At 40.4% G+C, this 21193-nt stretch overlaps 1 protein-coding gene across 24 annotated transcripts in view; it reads right to left on the minus strand.

The window, feature by feature from the left end:
- The window catches only part of SYNE1 (spectrin repeat containing nuclear envelope protein 1), a 530711-nt gene extending 510612 nt beyond the window's left edge, over positions 1 to 20099 (minus strand). For 15 of the 24 annotated variants that reach the window (XM_074037292.1, XM_045390331.2, XM_045390332.2 and 12 more), the window contains exons 1-2: positions 19328 to 19587; positions 11236 to 11522 (exon numbers count right to left, since the gene is read on the minus strand). In XM_074037292.1, coding sequence (XP_073893393.1) covers positions 11236 to 11302 — 67 coding nt within the window. In that variant the 5' untranslated portion in view covers positions 11303 to 11522; positions 19328 to 19587. Of the gene's footprint in view, positions 1 to 11235; positions 11523 to 19327; positions 19588 to 19686; positions 19808 to 19878 lie in introns of those variants that run through there. The other 9 variants (XM_074037290.1, XM_005552157.4, XM_074037285.1 and 6 more) reach the window with 2 other exon arrangements.
- Between the last annotated feature and the right edge of the window lie 1094 nt (positions 20100 to 21193).

The raw sequence follows: 21193 nt of genomic DNA on the forward strand, positions 1-21193 counted from the left end.
GACAAGATGCCTACTTTCAAGGTTCTAATATACTAATGGGGCACAGAGATGCTTACATAAACCCTTACAGACAAATGCAGTCAACACCTTAACAGAAACATGTTCAAAGTAGAGTACAAACGAGGAATCCTCTCACTCTGGCTGCTGGTATTAGGAAAGGCTTCACAGAGGAGGCAGGATTTGAGCTGAGTCTTGAAGCTTGAGAAAGGCAAAAGGTAAAAAGAACATGTAAGGCAGGGAAATGAGATTGAGATTGGCTTGAAGGGATCTAGAAATTGTTCGGGGGATTGCAACCCCATGGTTTATGGAGGCTGAATAGAAATGAAGAACGGAAGGTTAATCGAAGTCAGGCAATGAACACCCTTCCAGCCATGATGAGTTTATCTGGAAGGTTATAGTGAGTCCCTGCAAGCTTCTAAATAGGGAAAAAGACAATGGATGTAACTGGAGTTGCGTTTTTAAAGATCTGTCTTATTACAACACTGGGATGTGGTCCAGTTGAATTCCTAGGTTTCTGGATGTACTGTAAAAATTCCACTTTTTTCTGTTGAATAGTAAAGCAAGGAATGCTCATATCAGCCAAAATTGGATAAAATGAAAATAATCCGTGAGAAGCCCCAGAAAAGCGAAGAAGCTGAAAAGGCAGGCCGTGAATATGGAATCAGTGTAATTCTTGGCAAGGTGAACACAGTGGCTCTTAACTTACAACAACAACAACATATAACAGATACAACATCAACGAATAACAACAATGACAACGACAAAGAACATCAAGATGGGTCCTGAGAATCTCAACATTCTTCCCAAGTCAGTAAACAAGTCAACAGCAGAATAAAGAATAGGCAGATGAAAGGGACTCAAAGTGCCAGTGACACATGTGAGGAGAAAGGAAGCAAATGAATGGAAGGCAATTGCATAATTCTAGGTAAATAACTTTTTTAATGTGGGTGGAGATCACTGTTTACTAAATATGAAAGATTAATATCAGCAGAGGAAGGAATTGTTTTTAATCTAAGAGTCATTGTGAACAATGAAAAACAAAAAGGAACATAAGTTACCACAGAAACCATTTGTTAAATACTTAACAAACTTCACGACATCAAAATAAGTCAAAATTGCACATGGATAATTTGATACTGAATCTGTCTGGGGCAGTCACCAACTTCTTTGAGATGTTTCCATGTATTTATTTGAAAAGAAACAAATAGAAAATTATCATTGTCTATCCTCAGCAGTATAGAAAGGCTGCATATATTCTTATACAGTAAATTCTCAACTATTTAAAATAAATTACTACTTATGATTAACTGAATACCTATGATTAACACTGAATACTTATGATTAACAATTGCCGAATTAAACTACAGACTGTCATACAAAGATCAGAAACTAGGTATTTAGGTGTAAGAAGCACACACACACACACACACACAAAAGTGTCAATATCCTCATTAGCCCCAATCTGAAAGAATATAAAAGAGAATAATAACAACCTGGGATGTGAATTGTTTTTCTAAGTTTCTTAAGATATATGAGGGATCTGCCACAAGAAACTGAAAGTCTGGTTCCCCGCTTTATAAGTACATATTACCTTAAATTATACATTCATGGAACTCTAAATTTCATGGGCACTGGTGTGGTCTTCTCTCCTATTACTGAGGCCAACCCAAGGCCTCAGGTCTGATTCAACATACACAGGGTCACATATTAGCCAGCAAGCACAGTGGCTAATAGAGTTTTTCCAAACGCAGATGCAATTTCCCCCATTCAATTGTCTTACTTTTGGGGAGGGTTCCATCCAGGTTTTGATGGAGAGGAAATCCCAGAGTTACAATGTTTCAGACAATCCAGTCACCTGTAGCATCATACTTTCTCTTTTCTTTTCAAGAATTTGAGCCCTGGGCCGGGCGCGGTGGCTCACGCCTGTAATCCCAGCACTTTGCGAGGCTGAGGCGGGCGGATCACGGGGTCAGGAGATCGAGACCATCCTGGCTAACACGGTGAAACTCCGTCTCTACTAAAAATACAAAAAAATTAGCCGGGCGCAGTGGCGGGCGCCTGTAGTCCCAGCTACTCAGGAGGCTGAGGCAGGAGAATGGCGTGAACCCGGGAGGCGGAGCTTGCAGTGAGCTGAGATCGCGCCACTGCACAAGCGCGAGATTCCGTCTCAAAAACAAACAAAAAAAAAAAGAATCAGAGCCCTGGCAGAGGTAATAAAACAATGACCAAAGCAAGGAAAATAGACATTTCTGACTCCATAAAGATCTTCCCCAAAACACAAGCAGGAATAATACTAGTTTTGTTACATAGCAAAAATCTAGAGAAATAATGACAAGGGGTGCAAGTGGAGACGTCTAAGGGGAGGGGTGCCCAAGGAAAGAAGGCATTGAGAGGCGGGGCAGCCACACACAAGCGTTCAAGATGGTACCGAGAGGAGAATTTCACAAGGGTCATCGTCAGCCCATAGCACGGTCCCCAACTCCACAAGAGCGGGAGGCCGATTGAGGGAGGGCCTGAAAGAAGAGACGTCTTACCCTTAGGACTTATTTCTAAATGGGCTCTACATAAGGTGTAGAATCATATTTAACGAGTTCTTACAGAATTACTCTTAACCAGTGAATTTCTGAGCATCCTGAACCTCCTTATGGGCAATGCACAAAACCATTCTTTATTTTTCCAGAAATGATTTTAAATGATAGGCAGGCACACGTACACCTGCTCAGACCTGATATTTATATATAAAATCCACATAATCTTTTTATACATTATGAACATGTAGAAACATGTACATGTAAAGAAAATTAACAACGTTAACACAGTTGATCGCTCCCTCCTTGAACTCATTATTTCTTTGGCTTTGAGACCTTCCTTTTATCTTTTTTCTTCCTACCACACAGGCTGCAGCTTCTTAGTCTCATATATGGGACTCTACTCATTCCCCACTTCCCTCAGTGTTGAGTGCCCCATTTCACAAACCTCTTTTCTTCTTATCTGTCCTGGCTCCCTGGGTGGTGCCAACCAATCTCACAGCTTTAAACGCTACCTCTGTGCTGACAACGTCCAAATATTTTCTCCTGCTGTGTCTCCTCCACTGATCTCTACAGTTACATACATATACTCAACTCCTTTCCTGGAAGTCTACCAGGCATCTAAAATGTAACATGTCCAAAATAAGCTCTCAGTTTTCCTCCTCAATGCTGTTCCCCATAATGGTTTTTCTTTATTTCAAAACTAAAAATGAGAGGACCAACTTTAATTTTTTCTCTTATACACCAAACCTAATCCATCAACACATTGTTTTAATCTTACCTTCAAAATATATCCAGAATGTTACCATCCCTCTCCCCATTCACCGTTCAAGCCATCATCTGTCTCTTGACTTGTCAAAAATAACCTCTATTCTGGACTCCCAACTTCCCCCATTGAAAATCAATATAATATTAACTATTTATATTATATGCACTTAACAAATACTTATGAAGTGTCCATATTATGAAATGCACTATGCTAGACAATGTGTAGGTCACTGATGTGAGTCTGACCCAATTCCTGTCCTCAAGGTTTTTATATTCTGGGTGAATAGTTTAGATACATATGTGCAACCCAATACAAGCAACATGAGATAATTGTCATATTGTGCTATAAAGAGCTAGAGGGGTTTAGAGGAAGGAGAGGAAATTTCTGATTGTATTGGCAATAAAGCCCTTGCAGAGGAGGTTGCATTGAAGTTAGGCCTTGAAGATAAGTCAGGTTTTAGGAACAGTGACTTGAGCTCATTCCAGAAGGTGCCCCAGAAGGAGATGAAAGAGTCAGGACATCTTCTGAGCATGGAAAGTAGTGACACTTGGCTGACATAGGTGGATATCTAGGGGAGCTAGAGGAAAAAGAGCTGTTACAGTTAAAATGGACTTAGAATATGGAATCTAAGCCAAAGAAGTTGGGAATTCAACAGGGAGGTCAAAGAAGTAATTTTGGTACATGTGTTTAATGTTACATCATAAGAGTAACAAAATTAAGGTAATATGTTTACAAAAACTCATGTGGAGGCAATATGATATAGAGGGATACTTTATGTTTTGTTTGTAAGCCTTAGACACTCTTACTTTTAGAGGCCTGCCACACACTATATCAAAGGTGCAATAAAGTGTACTTACATGCCATATAAAATATATTGACACATATATAATTTTTGAATTGATTTACATTTGACTGCTTGCCATAATTTAGCATTTATAAACCTTTGCTCTTTTTTTTTTTTTTTAACAGTTTTCTTTTTCTATTTGAGAGACAATATTTTATAGGTCACTGAAGACCCTGAAGGCCTGAAGCACTTTCTCCATAAAGCACAATGGACAAAATAGGTCTGCAAACAGAGAGGCTTAGAGGACCAAGCACTACACAAATGTAAAGACTTCATAAATTTATTAATAAAAGTAATGTGAACAAGTAATATACCATTTAAAAGGAAAATGTGCTTAAAACATTGTGTTTACAAAAACAACAAACACATCACTCATTCAGGCAAGATGTGTATCTTTAAACTGATTTTATAGTAAAAAACCACTCTTGATTAAAACCAAAATTCAGATATACATTCTTCAAAAAGAGGGCAGGTAAAGCAGGACCCAATTTAATTGGTTTAATTGGTTCATTGCCTTAACCAATTTTATCTTCGGTTCATTAAGTTAGGCATAATGGTTTATTCATTTATTTATCAAAAATGTATTTAACTATGATGCTCCAAAACATAAAGAAATGATCACTGTATTGTATCATACTTAAATTTGAGATAATTTTACACAACATTTATGTGGGAAAAGAGAGATTAAACCCAAAGGGATTTCAGCCTAAATATAATAAATGAGTTTTTGACACTGTTTTGTGTTTTAATAAGAGTCATTAAGTTAGAGTAATAAAGTATGAAGTTTTTTTGACTTTTAAGTTTAGGGGTACATGTGCAGGTATGTTACACGGGTAAATTTGTGTCATGGAGGTTTGTTGTACAGATTATTTTATCATCCAGATATGAAACATAGTACTTATTAGTTATTTTTCCTGATCCTCTCCCTCCTCCTAGCCTCCATCTTCCAATGGGCCACAGTGTCTGTTGTTACCCTCTATGTGTCCATGTGTTCTCATCATGTAGCTCCCACTTATAAGTGAGGACATATAGTATTTGGTTTTCTGTTCCTGTATCAGTTTGCTAAGGATAATGACCTCTAGCTCCATCCATGTCCCTACAAAAAACATGATCTTGTTCTTTTTATGGCCACATAGTATTCCAAGGCATATATGTACCACATTTTTTTATGCATTCTACCATTGATGGGCATTTAGATTAATGCAATGTATTTACTATTCTGAGTAGTGCTGCAATGAACATCCGAGTGCATGTTTCTTTATAAAAGAATGATTTACATTCCTTTGGGTATATACCCAGTAATGGGATTGCTGGGTTGAATGATATTTTTGTCTTTAAGTCTTTGGAGAATCACCACACTGTCCTCCACAAAGGTTGAACTAATTTACACTCCCATCAACAGCATATAAGCATTCCTTTTTCTCCACAAGCTTGCCAATATCAGTTATTTTTCTTTTTTTTTTCTTTTTTTTTTTTTTTTTACTTTCTAATGAGAGCCATTCTGACTGTTGTGAGATAGTTTTGGCTTTGATTGGCATGTCTCTAATCATCAGTGATGTTCAGCTTTTTTTCATATGAAAGCCAAGGCAATCCTAAGCAAAAAGAACAAAGCTGGAGGCATCATGCTACCCAACTTCAAACTATACTACAGGGCTATGGTAACCAAAACAGCATAGTACTGGTAGAAAAACAGATACATAGATCAATGCAACAGAACAGAGAACCCAGAAATAAGACCACATAGCAACAACCATCTGATCTTTGACAAACCTAACAAAAACAAGCAGTGAGGAAAGTCTTCAGTATTCAATAAATGGTGCTGGAATAACTGGCTAGCCATATGCAGAAGACTGAAACTGGACTTCTTCCTTACAGCATATACAAAAATTAACTTAAGATGTATTAAAGACTGAAATGTAAAACACAAAACTATAAAAACCCCCAGAAGACAAGCTGGGCAATACCACTCAGGACACAGGAATAAAGATTTCATGATGAAGACACCAAAAGCAACTGCAACAAAAGCAAAAATTGACAAATGGGATATAATTAAACTAAAGAGCTTTTATACAGCAAAAGAAACTCATCACAGTGAACAGACAACCTACAGAATGGGAGAAAATTTTTGCAAACTATGCAACTGACAAAGGTCTAATATCCAGCATCTATAAGGAACTTAAATTTACAAGAAAAAATCACAACGCCATTAAAAAGTGGGCAAAGAACATGAACAGACACTTTTCAAAAGAAGAAGATATACAAGCAGCCAACAATCATAAGTATAAAAATTAATCAAGGCATTATAAAAATGTTTCAATCCTCACAAAATGCCAAGCTTTTTATTTCCCAAGCTATGATCATAGCCAATTATGCTAAATTAAAAGAAAGTTACATTTTCATCAATTATTCATTATTATTTCATTCTACTTTTCAGTATACTTTCTGTTAGTCTGAAGTTTTCTTTTGTGTAATGAACCTATAGGAAATATTATACTTAAAACAAAAAAGGTTTAAGGTTTTATTACTCATAAAAATTTTTCAAGAGGAGATTGTGATTACCTTATACTGAACAATTAGCAAATTTCATAGCTGTATCTCCAAGGGTAAATTCTTATCCTTTTTTGTTTGTTTGTTTCTCTTTGAATCTATTCACAAGGTTTAAAAATCAAAATTTGTCCTTGCAGTAAATAATCCTACTCTCCTATTAATTTTTTTGTATATACAACACCTAAGCATACACATTTTAATGTTTTCTGGCATTTATCACTTGTTCTATAAGATTGCATTGATGTCACCCCATCCTACAATAACCAACACTGATATGTTCATTTTAAAAACATAAAGTTTAATATAGTATGTTCACATTTAAAATGTAGTTAATAAAAGTCAGCCAACAAGTTCTTTTTAAGTAACTATGAAAGATTACAAAAAGCCTTAAAATGTTGTCACTATCTAAAAGAAGTTTATAATCTGAAGAGTTCAGCCATTTATTTTCTTAGTTGTGACTATAAACTAAGTAACTCCATAAGCCACCTGTTAAATGGATCCCCTTTAGTTAGTCTTGAAAAGCAGAAAATGTATGTACTAATTATGTGCATTTAAAGTTTTAATACTCCTTTATTATACTATTGTCCTGTATTTGCTTTTAAGGTTATATTTAAATTGATTAAAGTTCCAGAAACATTCATTATTCTTAAAAGCAAATGAAACTCCGCATTGCAGTCTGACTGCTCATCCATAATTCAGTATCCCAGCCTAAAACATTATGCTCAAACAAGCACAAATATTGGCAAAGGTGAAATATTGAACGGTTACTCTTGCAGCTAAATTATGTAGCAATCTCTGTGTGTGCTTTAATTTCCTAGTCCCAGAAATAAAAACTAAAAGCAGGAAAAATAGTCAGCAATTATGGGTGTAAGCTAAATAAGCAAGGGAGTAATGCCAAGTTGCCATTATTCAAAGCTCCATGCTCTTTATTAGTTATGCACAGGTCTGAAATAACAATGAAACCCAAAAATGGGAGGAAAAAAACCCCAAACACATTAGTTACTCATTATATATATCTAGACAAAGAAAAAGGATTCTAGGAGAATGTTCTTATGAATTTAAACTTTGAAAATTAGCAACTCTGGTTCTGTTTACACTAATGGAAATTTACTTTTCTTCAAATTTGTCTTCATTATCTGGGCAATAACACCAGCCCTCCATTTATTAGGATCTTGGGCTCTTGTTTGGAGGTTCCAGCGGGTAAGCAGCGTTACTAAATACCCTTGACAGGGGACAGATCTCCTCTTTCTGTGGAGATTGGCCCCTCTTTGGACTTAAAGCAGTAGTAAATATGCACAGTGACAACTGAGAGCAAGAGACCTGCACCCCACCAACTGAATCAGCAGAATTAATCCAGCTGATCAACTTGTTAAGACACACTCACCAGATCACTTTCACTTCCTGCCATTTCACTGAGTTTCCTTTGATGCAGGCTAGATGTGTTATATTTTGTAGCAGTACAGACTTTACATTTTGTAGCCAACATAACCTATAGACATGAAGTAATTGATACCAAAGGCTGGTGATAAGGATCTCGTGCTCAGGAGTTTTGTCTTCTGAATTTTAAGGCTTACTCTTCTAACTTTGTCAGGTACCCTTATGCCACCTTATAACTCTCTCTTTTATAGAAAGGAAAGCTAATTAATGCAATAAGTATAGTTACTTCGTTATGTAATAAAATGACTAGTTTTATACAGCACAGAGTATACAAAACGACTAACATTCCTCCAAAAATCTGGATAGTTAGAAAAATTTGCAGGAAAAATTGCAACAAATTATCAAGCTGTGCCTTCTCATCTAGTTTTCTTCCGTGACTATTTGAATGACTCACCATATCACAGAATTTATCATTTTTAAAGCTCCTTTAGTAAATTATCTCATCGAGCTTCACAACAATTCTGAGAGGGGCTAAGCAGATGGGAGCAATCCACATTTTGCAAATGGGGCACCTAGACAAGTAGATGTTAAATAAGGCATCCACTGTCACAGGCCTAGTGTGTGACAGGGTGGCAGGCTCCAGCTCTTTCATCCACGCCACAGATTTCTCAAGCAAAACTAAATCTACTATAAAAACATAATAAAACACAACATTAAATTATCCATACTCTTCACTTTCCTCTCACCCCAACCCAATTATCTTAATAAAAGGACTTCCACTCAAACTAATATCAGAATGAAGAGTAGAGTGTTTGTAGGAACACAGTCTGGTTCTGATTGAGTTTATTCAAATCTGCTGTTTGCAACTTTCACTTATGGTCAACATGTATGTCATGCAGAGAATGTTCACATCTAATACACTCAAAGGAAAATCTGCTTTATTACCTTATTATCTTCCCCACACTTTTGTAAGGGATTCACAGGCTTCCATTCCATCATTTCATAGATGATGTCATTGAGGCACAAAATGGTTCAGTAATTTACCCTCAGACAAACAGCCAAGACAAACATAGACAGTAGAATGGAACTCAAATTCAGCACTGCATCTACCCATGTGACAATGTACAACTGAAATCTGAGATCCTTGGGTGCTGGGCAGACCCAAGCAGAGAAATTTTCAGCCCATGGAAAAGATCTAGACCCAATTCAGCAAGGATCTTTTATCTAACAAGGCTCTGGTATGACATGAGGGATTGGTCAGCAAGAAATAGGAAACACATACCACTTACACTGAAGCATCACAAACCGGTCCAGGCAGACAAACATTAGTAGGGAGGTCACTTGAAGACAGAAGCTGTCAATCAAGTTGGTGGTCTCTGGACAGACATGGAGAAACTCCTAGTTCCACCAATATCCTGATTTTCTATAGCTGTGAGCACGTTCTGGGTCATGGATATCCAGATTTAAGAGCCTGGTATGTATCTGAAGGTCAAGAATGCTTAACTGGAAATACTGCTCTGCACAGCAAATACATTGTAAGCAAAGAAAGTGGGTCTGTGACAAATTAATATCACTGATACTGTGCGAAACCACAATGATCATTTGTTGGAGATACTAGAAAACCTAAAAGTCAAGCTACAACATTATTTTTAAGTTCTCTTAGCAAAGACTAGCACAAAACTCTTCTAAATCGGGGTATTTTTATACCTTAAAACCATTCACTTGAAGGCTGGGCTTATGACATTGAATATATCATTAGAATTCTGACAATGAAGCAATGAATATATCATTGGGATTATGACAAAGAAAAAATATTTTTAGATAACTACAGGTGATAATTATATGTGTTTCAAGGAATATTGAAACACAAATGTAAAGAAAATTGACAATTAGAATCTGTTCACCTATGAGTTTCTATAGCATTTCCCTGTTAGTTCTCTTCTAGAAAGCAGAGAAGAGCAGCTGGGCACGGTGGCTTATGCCTGTAATCCCGCACTGTGGGAGGCCGAGGCAGGCAGATCACCTGAGGTCAGGAGTTTGAGGCCAGCCTGGCCAACATGGTGAAACCCTGTCTCTACTGAAAAAACAAAAATTAGCTGGGCATGGTGGCGCATGCCTGTAATCCCAGCTACTCAAGAGGCTGAGGCAGGAGTATCACTTGAACAGGGAGGCGGAGGTTGGAGTAAGCCGAGATAGCGCCACTGCACTGCAGCTTGGAAGAGAGAGCAAAATTCCATCTTAAAAAGAAAATCCAAAGCAGAGAAGAGCACCACTGAGGGATACAGGACTAGTCTGTACCCTGCCACGAACCATTCATCTCATCACATCGCTTCATCTCTCTGGGCCTCTTTTGCCTCATTTTTCTTAAAAAGTTTCTAAATATCGGCCCGGCACCTATAATCCCAGTACTTTGGGAGGCCGAGGCGGGCGGATCACGAGGTCAGGAGATCGACACCATCCTGGCTAACACGATGAAACCCCGTCTCTACTAAAAATACAAAAAATTAGCCAGGTGTGGTGGGGGGCGCCTGTAGTCCCAGCTGCTCGGGAGGCTGAGGCAGGAGAATGGAGTGAACCCGGGAGGCGGAGCTTGCAGTGAGCCGAGATCGCGCCACTGCACTCCAGCCTGGGTGACAGAGCGAGACACTGTCTCAAAAAAAAAAAAAAAAAAAAAAAAAAAAAAATATATATATATATATATATATATATATATATAAATATAAAAATATCCAAGGGTCTTCTAGTTGGGAAATGCCACTGGTTCACTTATTTGACAATAGCATATAGTTATATGTCCACAACTTGTCTGTAATCTATCAAGACAATTGGGGAATGTATTGTCACTGGTGTTATTGAATGACAGCAGCAGTACATTTGGCAATAACTCTTAATTCCCAACTGGACAATGAATAACCACGCAAGACATGCTAATGCAGACATAAAATTACAAAAAAAAAAAAAAAGGCTGTATTTTTATCTTTTTGTTCTATGTAATGAAGATGGCATCTGAAGACAGCATGCTCCTATTTGAAAACACTGGAATAAAAGACATCCATCCCATTCTGGGCTATAGTTCCATGAAACTGAGTAAAACCCCAAACAAAATTTAACTGATTGTGGGTTAAGATGGTATTTGAATTATTTTAAACCCTGAAATGTCTTCCCCTTACCTTGCAGCCTCTGCATCACATTGGCGATATCCCGAGGACACCGGGAGGCCCCTCTGGAGGTTGCCATGGTCTCTCCAGAAGCACGAAGCCAACAGCAAGAGACTCTTCACTGGAGGCAGCACAGGGCTACACCACTCTGGAAAACATGCTTGGACTTTTCTAGATCTAATCCTTCATTAATGAATTCCAGGCATTTGCAGCAGTCAACAAGGAGGCAGTTCTCCCAAAGACTGAACTGCTTTTTCTTCTTTCGTTTTAACACTGTCCTTTTAAATCAACTGAAGAACCTGAAAAACATAAAAGAAAAGGTACAACATAAAAAAACAATCTACAAAGGTCACCACAGTGCTAAAAGGAGAAATATTTCTATTTAATTTGAATGCCTGGTCTATTTTCAAGTGAAACAACTTAGTGAAAAGCACTTATAAACTATAAAGTACTGTGCAAATGTTAGGAATTCCCATGATATTTGATAAAATAAATACATAAATGAGATATATAAAATAAAATTGGGTTGCTAAAAGAAGAAACGTTCACTTTCATTCTATGTTTTCTTTTTAAACTCTAAAGTTTTTCCATTGATCTATGAAGTGGCTTGCCTTATACTGAAAACACTCCATTGTAGTTTTCAACATGCACGGATTCTCTTATCTGCTAATTTAGCCTGCTTTGCACATGTTTTGCTCTGTTGTGTTGTACACTTTCCAGGAATAGGACCAAATCCTAGTTTCCCATACCAATTTGATGAATTAAAACAGCATAAATGTAAAAACCATTTCATTCTAAAAATTTGAGTTTCAAGTACTCCAATTTTAGAAGCCAAATGGGTCTGATTTAGTTTTTCTCCTCCCTAGGTATAAAGACTCAAAAGTTGTAAGGCTAGGGGTGGGGTGAGCTAAGCAGAGTGGACATTTTCCTTCTAAATTATCTGTGTTGGTTAAGATTTTGTTTTTGTTTTTGTTTTCATTTTGGGACAGTCTCACTCTATCATCCAGACTGGGGCACAGTGATGTGATCTCAGCTCACTGCAACCTCCACTTCCCGGGATCAAGCGATTCTCCTGCCTCAGCCTCCTGAGTAGCTGGGACTACAGGTGCCCGCCACCACACCCGGCTAATTTTTTGTATTTTCAGTTGAGACGGGGTTTCACCGTGTTAGCCAGCATGGTCTCGATCTCCTGACCTCATGATCTGCCTGCCTCAGCCTCCCAAAGTACTGGGATTACAGGCGTGAGCCACCATACCCGGCCACAGTCCCCATTGCATTTCTAGGTTATGATGATGAAAGTTAAAAAAAGGAATAGGGGAAGAGGGGAAGAAGGGGAGAATGGCAAAAGCAAAATTCCTAAAGAAAGCTCATACATGTGAGATGGTCCACCTTCCTGAAGGAAAAAAGAAAATGAGAGGAGTCTGTGAGTGCTATAAAAATCATATTATAGGCCGGGCGCGGTGGCTCAAGCCTGTAATCCCAGCACTTTGGGAGGCCGAGATGGGCGGATCACGAGGTCAGGAGATCGAGACCATCCTGGCTAACACGGTGAAACCCCGTCTCTACTAAAAAAAATACAAAAAAAACTAGCCGGGCGAGGTGGTGGGCGCCTGTAGTCCCGGCTACTCGGGAGGCTGAGGCAGGAGAATGGCGTAAAAACCCGGGAGGCGGAGCTTGCAGTGAGCTGAGATCCGGCCACTGCACTCCAGCCTGGGCGACATAGCAAGACTCCGTCTCAAAAAAAAAAAAAAAAAAATCATATTATAATTTGGATTATAGTCCATAAAAGAGCACTGCTCATGAAGGATTTCTTAAGTAATAGAGTGAAATTATGAATTACAATTTATTTTAAAATGGCATTGCTAATACTATTATATATTGGTATCTGGTCAGATGTATGAATGCAAAGCTAGTAATATGCTCTTTAGCCTATTATCTTAAAAAAAAAAAAAGGGATGTAAACCTTTGCACACTGCTGCTGCTCTAAGTGCAATGCATCAGAAGGATGTACTGGAGCAAGAAAGCAATTACTAAGCAAGACACAGGACAGTGATGCAGTGAACAGCAGTCATTGGTAGGAAAGATAGAGGCAAACTTCTCTTGGCTACTTGAAAGGAGTATTTACTAGAAGTAGGACCCAACTTGGTGTCTTATAGGCTAGAGAGGTACTTCTCAGTGGGTGACTCTCCAAGGGAGTCTTCGTAGAGAAAGAATTACCTGTGGCTGGGCTGTCACATACATACCTATAGCCCTGCTGGAATTGTGTGCCCATTAGCAGCCTGTATCTCCTGGGGAAAAATATTCCACCTGCCCACATACAAAAGCTATCTTAATTTGGGAGAATAATACATAGTGAACAGTGCCTGAAGGACCTTAAAAATGACTCCCCTAAGCTGTTAGGAAGTTAGGTTTTCAAATGCAAAAATAAAACTTTCTGAAATCAATCAATCAACCACTCTATTATCTATATCATGTATCTGCATGTATATTAAAGACATTCATTTCATTTCAGATACACCACTCCAAGCTGGGCTCAGCACTGGAGCTCACAGATGATTAACACACAGTCCCCATCTTCAGTCAAGAATTATGGAATTAAAAGGGATTTCAGTAAATCATTGCAACAGAAATCACTCTGCCTCTATCCTCTTCTAATTCACATTCACATAGCTTGGTAGATTAATTCTGAAATATTGTGCACGCCCTCTCTCTCTCTCATTACATTAAACTCAGAATTTCCCTGCATGTGCCCACTATTCATCCAGTTTTACTTTCACAGCATAACTAACACATTCAGAGTGCCAGAGCTCAATGCTGGGCTTACTAAGGTGGATGTGACACAGAGACTATTTTTGAGGAGCTTAGGACACAGTGGGAGATAAAACATAGAAAAGATAATATAAAAATACCAGGGCTAAGTGCAAATACCAAGATGCGAGGATACAGAGGATGGCGGCTCTGCCAGTGTGGGTGTTCTGGAAAGGTGTCCTTCTTGGCAAGGAGGTGAGTCTCAGTAAATGGGTTAGTCACTCAGGTGAAACATATGAAAGACACATCCTGGGCAGGGTGAAGAGCTTGAGCAAAGGCCTGGGCATGAGTAACAGCATGAGTGGGACATGGAACTACCACCAGTCAGACACTGAGAAACTCTACAAGGTGACATTCTGGAAAAAGAGGGTGGAGACTGAGGTGGTGTCCGGATGGCAGAGGGCCCTGAGTGCTATGCTCAGAAGTTTGGTTCTGGCTCCCTAGCAGGCAACTGGAAGCCACTGAGAGATTTTAAGCTGGAAGTGAGAAGGTATAACTGGGATTATTCTAGCTATGGTTTTTTAAAAGGTGTATTCGAGAAGGACAAAACTGGAAGATCCAGAAAGATCAGTTGGGAAGGTATCTCAGGAATCCAGGTGGAAGATGACAGAAGACGGAAATCAGACAGAGGGGAGCAGAGTGAGTGCAGAATCAAATATAACACAGTTTTAGGGAGCAGAATTTGTAAGACTTGGTGACTGGTCACCCGGGTGGGGGTGGGTACAGGTGGGATTTTCAGGGTGTATATCTGAGGAGTCGCAGATGACTCTCAGGATTGGGGATGCCATTAACTGAGCGCAGCAGAAGAGGGGCTGTATAAGTTTTACAGCCAAACACTCTCCCCTTCATGCTTCATATCTTGGAACAACTCAGGAGCAATTTCTTCATTGCCCCTTCACATCACCCCTCTGAAGAACACTTTCAGCTGAACAAATCTAAATACCTAACCCAGGATCCACATACCACTTGAAGCTTTTCCTAAACACACCAACCAACATTCACCATTATTTTCCACTGAGGCCTCTAACACTAGTAATCCACACTATCATAGGTACAATTTGGCTTCTACCTTTCACTACTGCTAGTCTTACCTCACTCTAAACAAACTGTGAACATTTCACTGGTATAGAGGCTATAACATTGCAAAATCTCATTCATTGACACCAAGTGTATCCCTGACCACATCCTAGGCCTCTGATATATATTTTTTGTTTCATTGAATCAAGTTCATAATACTTTACATCTATGAGAAAATCCCTACAAAACCTCTTCCTCTTCAATGCAAAACAAAGTGGATGCAATATCCTTCCTTTTTCAGACATTAAACATTTTGCTTTCATCATTCACATGTACACATATTTCCTATATTGTGAAATCATGATTTTCTTGCTTTTTACTAACACTTTGTCTTATTACATAATTTGATAAGAAATTTAAAATGATGTTAATAAAAAGAAGCTAGTAAAAGGAGACTGGGAATTAGGAAATATCAGTTCTAGGCTAAACTTTATCCCAGCTAGTTGGGTGATTTTGAGCTGGTTCTGTGTATGAAGGTCCTCAACAACTACCTATTGGAGGAGAGTTTGGCACCAGGAAATGCGCAGACTTTGGACTAAGAAAGACCTGGAGTTGAATCTTAATTCTCTCTCTTGCTGTGCATGCAGGTTTAAGAAAAGTGAGCTTCTCTGAGTCCTTCTTTCTTCATCTGTAAAATGAGGTATACTTACGCCAAATTAGGTTTAATTTTATCCTGCTTAAATTTATTTTTTAAAAAATAAGTATGTCATGTTTCCAGCAGATTGATTGGCATGTAGCAGAGTTTCTGCAAATACTAGTTTCCATTTTCCTTCCCCTGGTCCCAGTTTCTCCACCTGCAATATGAGAGATGACCCTAAAATGCAGAGGTACTCCCAAGTGTGCTCTTCAGTTCCAAAACCAATGGCAGCACAAGGCACAGCTAAAACAACGGCTGGTGCAAGGTCATGAGATCCTCCAGCTGACTGTTTATGTAGCAGTGTTCTGGCCATGGACACGACAGAACCAGAACACCAGAGGCAGATCCAGAACATCAATGAACTCACTATTCCCAAGATCAATAAAACAGTTTTAATAGGTGCAGGATACTGCGGGGGCATGAAGGAGAGGGAATGAAGAGTGAAGCTAGGCATTGGGATGGAATGGGAGAATTTGGTGGACACTGATGGGCTGTATACCAATAAATAGTCCCTGCACCATCTCCAAATTTTTCCAGGGGAAGGAACTAAGATTATGATGCAGCTAAATACATCCACCTCATAATTAGCAGAAAGGTAAGACTCCTGTATTTATTATTTCACGATAAATATGTATTGAGTAGCTATTTGTAAGGGACCACGGTACTGAGTAAACAGCAGTCAACAGGAGAAACAAGCCCCTCTTACAACTTATGTGCCGGTAGAGGAAGATGATATAAACAACGTTACAACAAAGGAGGGCAAGTATTGTAATGGAAAAGTCCAGGCTACTATGGAAGCAAACAAACAACAAAAAAAACACCCACCCAATCAATAACCATCTGCTGCAATTTTTAAAATTCAGGACACAGAGGGAATTTGGACTATCTGCTATTTGGGATGCTCCCAGCTGAAAGACATACTCTTCTCAACATTACTCTGTGAAAAAGCACAGTTGTGAAATACCACAACTCAATTTTTTCTGTCTCTTGGCAGAATGGACATTGGCTCTTGAATCAGTTTCTTGTTTGTGTTACTAAAAAGGAATACACTAAGAAAAGCACTGAAGAAATACTACTAAGCCACAAGAATATATATAAGCAATGCGACTGAATTTCTAGGTCTTAGGAAACTACTGCAGAAAATTTCAAGCCCTGCGACAACCAGAGACAACGTGGCTCATTTCTAACCAAAAAGAAAATGAACTGAGAAGATAAATACATAAACAGATTCACAACAGAAGGAAGCACAGACATTACTTAATTAAATGTCTAAACATGTATAAGAATAGCACTAATATTGAAGCCCACTATTGAACAAAATTTTTAAAGTCATGAATAAATTTCAGTTTCCCTTCTATTCAAGTCTTTTGCTGAAGAGAGTTCACGTGCTGTTTAATTTTAAATGTAATTTTTTTTCTATTCACCCATTAATAATGGTACTAATTAATGAACACTAAGATGGCTGAAAGGTAGAGAAGAATAGGGACATCTCTGAGTTAATACAAGTATACTACTAATATATGTGTGCAGGTTACCAGGGAACAATGCTGTTTCTTATTCACTAGTATGAATTACACAGAGTAACAATAAGAAATGATCTTTTCCCTAGAAGAACATGAACAAGTAAGCAAAAGACAAAGTGTATAGCAGATCAGCATGAAAGATATTCAGTGTCATAATTAAATTTTGTTTACTGTAAGCCTAAAGTATAAATTACACCCAAAGACATCTGCAACCTTCTTTCCATCCCTTGCTAGAGGATACATTGCATGCCTTGCCAAACATTAGTTCTCCTTAGATCAGACCACAAGGAAGTACACATTTAAGAGCAGACACACAGAGGACCCTGCAGAGGTGTTTGGGCCCTGCATGCCTGTCACATTCAGACCACAGGGTGTGGCTGCAGTAGCTAGAGCTGGAGTTGTGAAAATGCCACCAACCTTGCCCAGTTATGGGCTTCCTACATCCTGTGACAGTCACGCCTCCTTTCATTTCCAAGATGCTGTGTGCGCAGCATAGTTATCAGAAAGTAGGCCCAGTGCAGCACCAAACAATTCTTGAACATTTTTAAATGGCAAACTAGCTTTCTCCAATCCCCACTCCCTGGCAGGAAGGAATCAAGTAAAAAAAGAGTTCTTAAATGAGGTCAATGAGGACAGAAGAAAACCAGTTTGTGAAAATCATTAGTTCACAAAGATGAAAATGAGTCTATAAAATAAGAGCTAGGCAAATATTTTCAAAGCCTAGCAAATATTATTATCTGGGTCAGTCTGAAGCTGTTTCTTAATCTTCAGCATGAAACATACTAAGTTAGTATAGATCTCTCACATTTTGTTCTAAATCTGCCACAAAGTGATGAACAGACAAGAAAAAATAGATATGTATTTTGTCACACTGTTCTGGTGATGTCAGGTACTTTTTATCCATATTACAAATCTTTTTTCACCATGGGGAATAAAAAGCCTCTCAAAGAACAATCGCCATGACTTGTGATTAAATCTGCATTTTATGAAGATGTAGGTCATATTAATGACCTTTGCCTCATTGAAAATTATTATACTTTCTCTTGCATAGGTCTGGCTTCTGTATATGAATGTGTCTTTGGGAAAGTCATTCTCAGATCAAGACGAAAAATGGATGGGCATTAAAGAAGAGAAAAATAATTAATTTTTAACTTTCTTAACATTCACAGGAACATTTCAGATACAAGTTTTCCACCCCAAAAAGAAAAGCTCAGAAGTGAACATTCTGGGATGCTAAGGCTTCATTGCTGATATTTTCCTCTGGACTGGACCTGACTCTATTTACAGAAGGGGGCAGAACTTCCAGCATCCAAAGCCTGGGATCCCAGTCAGCACACCCAGCCTCCCTTCCCAAGGGGCTTTCCTTCCTGTGCGGCTGATGGCTGCTTCGTTTTGCACGGATGCCTGCCCGTTGCGATGCACCTGGCCGCCTGTGCACCACCATTTCCCAGAACTCCTCCGCCAGCAATGCAAGATCTCTATGTGAAACGTATCTTTCAAAGAGGAGATGAAAGTTATCTTGCCCTCCAATGCAGGCTCTGCCGGGAAACAACTGCACCATGACAGCGCCGCTGGAGTCTGACGCGCCCGGGCCTCCGCGCAGCCTTCAAGCCATTTCCCTCCCCCCAGCCCTTCCAAAAATAGTCAGGGGGTGGAGGAAGGGAGGCTCCTAGAATCTGTTCAACGCCCTACCTCTCCCATCTGATAGTAGCAACAGTACCGACCATCACAATAAGAGGGTGGCTGCCTTTTGCTTCTGCACCATTGGAGCCCAGGGGACGTGCCACAAGCGGAAATGACAACTCAGAGAGGGGGATATTAATAGGGACATCTACGTACGAGATGCAAAGAGGCTCCCCAACCTCCTATTCTCCTTATCTATGAGTATCGCACACGTACACACATCACTGCTACCACCCCCTCCCATCAAGCACGCAGAGCCCCAGCGTGCAGGCACAAACTTGCTGACAATTTGTCTACAATGTGTTCGTCTTGCACCTCTCTCTCCTCTCCCTGTCTCTGTCTCTCCCTGTCTCCCAGTCTCTGTCTTTCCTTTTACCTTGTCTCTCGGCCTCGTTCAGTTTCCCAGCAGCGAGGCGATGCAAGCGAACGCCTCCTCCCGGCTCGCTGCGCCCAGGCTCGGCGGGACCCCGGGGATGCGCTGCTGTCCGCCCTCCCTGTCGCCGGGATCGGGCCCGGTGTGCAGGATTGCGGGAGCCCAGCCGCCCTGGTGACAGAGGACAACAATCTCAGCCCGTTGCGGCCGGCGGCCGCGGCCCGGCGCCCGCTCTCACCCTGGCTGGCTCGCCCACACTCACTCCCGCGCCGGGCTGCTGAGCCCGGCTCCCCGCCCTCCGCGACCGGTTCCTCCTCCCGGCCGCACGCTGTGGGGTGAGGCCTCCCCCCCGCCTTCCCCACCTCGCAGCTACCGCTCCTGTCGGGAAGGAAGGTCGGCCAGGCCGGTTGGGCCTCTGGGCAGGGTCCCTGCACCGCCCTGGTCCGCCACACCCCCTCCCCGGCTCAGTGCCCCGAGCCCAGCGCCCGTCTCCGGGATGCGCCGGTGCGTGGAAAGCTGGGGGCGGGGACCCGGAGGCTCGCAGGCTTCCCTACCTCCTGGAGATACACAGCCTTGGGCGTTTCTCCGCAGCTGCAAAGCTGTGCTGTGACCCACCCTCTCAGCGAGCCTTTATACCGGGACCACCTCCCGGGGGTCGAGGTGGGAAGGAAATGTCCCTGAGAGCCGGGACGCGCTGCCTCCGCTGCCTGGAGGAGCTGCGCTGTCCTGCCAGCTAACTTTTGCCCGGGGTTTCCATTGCCCGGGTGACCTTTCTGAGCGGAACCTATCCTGAAAGCCTGGGAGGTTCCCTAATGGTCCCAGGAAGGGCGTGATGCAGAGCAAAGAGCAAAATCCGCCGACTCCTTTTTCATCAACTTCCAAAAGATCCTAAACCGTTTTGGCTGCCAAGTCAGTAGGAAATAACTTAATTTGAGGAAGACTGGTCAGGCTTTATAGATTTTTTTAAATGTTATTTATAAAGTTTAAACTTCTTGAGAAAGCGCTTGACATCTTTAATTCTTGACTGTTTATTAAGATTATTCTAAAAATCACTTTTAGGTTCTTCAGATGCACTGTATGCACCCTGTACATTGCAGAGCCATTTGCATCTTTGGCCACCAGTCCTTCTCGTGGTGTAAGAGATCTTGGTGTTGCCTGGTAGCATGCAGGAGAATTTATTTTGTTGTGATTTTATGGTATCCAAGCAAAATCAAACACAGTCTCTCTTCAACAACAGTAAAGTCCAAGCCCAACAGGGCGATTGCAGCTACAACAATCGAAGCTATGTTGCAATAATCTTAAAAGTAATAATTCCCCCCTTGAATCTCCAATCTGAACAAAACCGTCTTTTATCCTCTAAATTTGCTGAATGGAAGGAGCAGTTTATAAAGTAGATGAAGTTTCTCTTTGCTGTCTACCTTTCCCTTACCTGCTGCCAACATTCCCACTGCCTAGCTTTCCATTTTCTTCAAATTCTCCTTCTGGATCGCGTCAAAATAATAACATCTGACACAAACCTGATAGAACAAATCTGATACACCAATCTGATGTGTTCCTCTTCTTTGTGTTGACTTAATATTATTATTATTTTTTTTTTTTTTTAGAGGGAAAGAGAGACCAAATAATGGATCTCTAATTGCAGAACTTGCTGCATCCAGAAGTTGGGCCTGGAGGAGGGGTGTTTGGGATCAGTCTCAAAGCATGCCCTGCCTCTGCCTGAGGGCAACAATCCTGAGGCGTGCCCAGAGCCCCTTGTGGAGACGACCACCAGAGCATAATTATTCCAGGTCAGCACTCTGTGTGCAGTGGCCACAAAATGGGGTCCAGAATTCCAGGCTTCCCACTCAGAAGAAACAGATCAGAATGGCT

This window comes from Macaca fascicularis, chromosome 4 (genome assembly GCF_037993035.2).
Source record: "Macaca fascicularis isolate 582-1 chromosome 4, T2T-MFA8v1.1".
NCBI classification, from domain to species: domain Eukaryota; kingdom Metazoa; phylum Chordata; class Mammalia; order Primates; family Cercopithecidae; genus Macaca; species Macaca fascicularis.